This window comes from Chlorocebus sabaeus, chromosome 1, assembly GCF_047675955.1.
Source record: "Chlorocebus sabaeus isolate Y175 chromosome 1, mChlSab1.0.hap1, whole genome shotgun sequence".
NCBI classification, from domain to species: domain Eukaryota; kingdom Metazoa; phylum Chordata; class Mammalia; order Primates; family Cercopithecidae; genus Chlorocebus; species Chlorocebus sabaeus.
In genome coordinates, this window is record NC_132904.1 from 68927590 (window position 1) to 68931244 (window position 3655).

The window sequence follows — 3655 nt, forward strand, 5'->3', positions numbered from 1 at the left end:
AAAGAATGGCATTTCTGTGCTGGCAGGGGTAGTTGACCCTGAGTCACATGAATAGCAAGAGTTGCCATTTCATAATGGAGAAAGAAAGACCTCCCGGCCTGGGAAACACAGTGGGACCCCGTCTCTATAAAAATTTTTTAAAAATTAGCCAGGCGTGCTGGTGCAGACCTGTAGTCCTGGCTACTCAGCAGGCTGAGGCCAGAGGATCACTTGACTCTATGAGTTTGAGGTCACAGTGAACTATGATCATATCACTGCACTCCAGCCTGGGCAATAGAGTGAGACCCCATCTAAGAAAGACATAGAGATAGAGGAAGGAGGGAGGGAGGGAAGGAAAGAAGGAAGGAAACAGAAAGAGAAAGAAAGAAGGGGAGAGAGAGGGGAGGAAGGAAGGAAGGAGAGGAAGGAGGGAAAGAAGGGAGGGAAGGGAGAGAGAGAGGGAAGGAAGGAAAGAAAGAACGAGTGAGAGAGGAAGGAAGGAAGGAAGGAGGGACAGAAAGAAAGGAGAAAGAGAAAGAAAGAAAAAAGGAGAAAGAAAGAATGAAGGAAAGAAAGAAATAAAGAAAGAAAGAAAGAGAAAGAAAGAAAGAGGGAAGGAAAGAAGGGAGGGAGGAGGGAGGGATGGAGGAAGAGGGAGAGAGAGAGGGAAGAAAAGAAAGAAAGACAGGAAGGAAAGAAGGAAGATGGGAAAGAAAGAGAAGAAAGGAAAGGAAAAGAAAAAGAAGGAAGGAAAGAAGGGAGAGGGAAGGGAAGGAAGGGAGGGAGGGAAGGAGGGAAGCAAGGAAGAGAAGAAAGAAAGAGAGTGGGGAAGGAAGAGAAGGAAGGAAGGAAGGAAGCAAGCAAGCAAGCAAGCATGCAAGCATGTCTGGAACTTGGGGGATTCGGTGGGCCATTTCTTGGTGCTTCTCTGCCCAGTGAGAACTGTGAATGGTTAATTGCAGCAACCATGGCCTTACAAAAGCAAGGCAAGAGGGCTAAAGGTTTAGGTCACTTGACCAGGCCAGTGACCCAGACCAGCCAAAGTGCTGACTGAGGGTGAGGGAAACCTGGAATGGTTGGTGGAGGTGCGAGATGAGAATATCGGTTATGGCCCTGGATGTCAATTATGACCAACTGTAGTAACGGGATTTAACTTGGTTTTCTTTTTTTTTTTTTTTTTAAGTTTTACACTTTTATAAGTTTAATGTTGTCACTGTATGTTTACATATTCATTGGTACAATTTACATCAAGTTTTGTACTTATCCATTTTTGCAAAGATATCATGTACACAAAGGTACATATCCAATAACTGAGAAACAAGTGAAACTTCTAATCTATACTTTCAGGTTTGTTCGATCATGATACTTCTGATAAGGATCATCGACATACCAGTTTCGCCTCTTCCAGAAGGACGTCGTCATCTTATCTAAGAGTTTACTCTGGGTTTTATTGCAGAACACAAATTCCCTCAATCGCTTTTTTCTTGCAGGTGTCTTTTTCCATAATTTTTTCTTATAGCCAGCCTTTTTCCTCACCCATAGGCCACAATGAAGTCGAAGAAACCTATAGATGACAGCTTTCACAGTCTTTCTCTTGCCTTTTCTTGTACTGAAGTATGTTAGAGATCTGACTGGTAACTTCAGGACACTTGGAAGCACGGGGGCCAATCTATTAAGGATCTCTGAAGTATGCCCACATGTCAGGTTCCTGTCAGATGTGGTAAGTCTGGGAGTGGAAGAAACAACTGGTGTCTGAATATGACTAAAGCGTCCAGTGGACAATGCAGAAATAAGAGAGGCATTCTTGACACAGTTGTGATAGGTTGAAGATGCCAAAATATTCAGGGGCCGTAGGATTCCTGAAGCTGCTCTCACTGCACCAGCAAAGACAAAGGAAGCCATCTTGCCACACTTAACTTGGTTTTCTAACTCCTTTTTTAGGAGACTGGAACTGGCCGTCAGCTTGAAGAACAGGGTTTTAAATTCTCTTCTTGAGGAAAAGTGAGAGCATCATTTTTTTTCTCATGCAAGATTCAGAAATGAATGGATCTAAGCAGATCTATGTGGTGCAATGGATGGATGTGCAAGATCCAGTTTCTTTGCATCCCAGACGTGTTGAGACTGACTTTTCTGCTCCTCTTCCCCAGGGCCTGAGCCTCTTGCCCTATTTTCTGGCTGAACTGGCCCTGGGGATGGCTCATGTCATTCCAGTGGTCATGGCTGTGGCTCTGGTTGCCTCAGTGGATCCTCAGGGTTGGACAAGGCTTCAGCACAGCTTCTGTCATAGCCACTGCCATAGGAGCTGTGGCAGCTCTGACACCACGTCTAACCTGACTGGGTCCATGGAGGCTCTGGCTTCCCCTGTGACTTCCCAGAGTGGTCAATATACAACCTGCAAATCATAGGGAATTAAAGCTCCATGGGGATGCTTTTGACCAAGGAGAAGAATGCCAGAAGGCCTGAGGAGGAGTTGAATGACCTCTGCGTGCCCCTGCTGGATTGTGTTTAGACGCCATGGTCCTCTGGCCTCCCTGGAGGAGCCCTGTGAGCCACGCATTTGGATATTCTTGGAAGATGTTGCCAGCTCTACAGCACACTTTGTGGTTGCTCTCCCGACTTCCCTGACTGACTGCTCCTTTCCCTCATTCTTGCTTCTTTCTCAGTAAAGCATCAGCACATTTGCTTTGCTTCAGGCTGACTCCATGTTCCAGGGACCCTGGCCTAGGAAAGAGGTGTGTTCAGAGCACGGGATATTTGAAACTGAACTTGTGATGGGATTGAGGTGATTGTTATGACAAGACCTAAAATATGACCATGGAAGAGACTCGCTTAGGATGGATGGCCAGTTCATGGGAGAAGAGAATATCACGGAACCTAGAGTCCAGGTTCCTGGAATAATCATCCATGTGGGTATGGAAATCTCTAGGAATGTCGGCGAGGATGATCCAGGAGCTAAACTCCTCAAAGCATGGGGGAAGGTGGCAGAGATGCCTGCAGGCAGAGGGATTGTGGATTGTGGATACTGAGTCTGAAAGAGAGGGCATCTGGGATTAGCGACGGGGAACAAGGAGAACATCTAACTCCCCCCCAGGCCCAGTGGTACAAGGGCTGTGAGAGAGCAAGCAACCACCTCTGAAGAGGATTGCAAAGAAAGAAGTATCCTTAGAACACGAGGATGAAGAAAACATTTTGGAAAGAGGGTCAGGGTGCAGAATGTTCTGCTGATGAATAGCTTTGAGCTCCAGAGAGCACGGTGGAAAGGTTTCAGGCGATGAGGAGCTATGGAAGATGGGGTTGAAAGGTAGTGCACAAGCTGAATGGGGATTAGAGGTGGGGAATGAGGGATGATGCGGTGGCTACATGCACAAGGCTAAAGGGCCTAGTGAGATTCGTCCCAGGTACAGAGTGACGCAGCAGCTGCAAGTGTTTAGGGAAGCAGGAATGTGAGCTCTTGTCCAGAGTGTGCCCATTCAGGGGTTCCCACTCAACCTTGCTGAGAGAGGACGGGGGTCCTGCCAGCATGGGGGATGTGTCCTGTTCTGAATGCATAAGCTCCTCCTTCCTCCCTGAAGGACGTCTCATTCAGTTAGGCTGGGCTGTCTTCTTTTTCGATGTCTTTTGTTTGTATGTTTGGCAGGGGACTGTTCTTCTTTGCTTGCACTTGGTACATGTCTAC

The 3655-nt window shown here is 46.9% G+C and overlaps 1 protein-coding gene across 1 annotated transcript; it reads right to left on the minus strand.

The window, feature by feature from the left end:
• Window positions 1–1137: 1137 nt before the first annotated feature.
• On the minus strand, window positions 1138–1910 carry LOC103247999 (large ribosomal subunit protein bL35m). The gene has a single exon (XM_008020025.3). It carries the CDS (start codon window positions 1879–1881, stop codon window positions 1315–1317), a length of 567 nt encoding a protein of 188 aa, XP_008018216.2. The 5' UTR covers window positions 1882–1910; the 3' UTR covers window positions 1138–1314.
• Between the last annotated feature and the right edge of the window lie 1745 nt (window positions 1911–3655).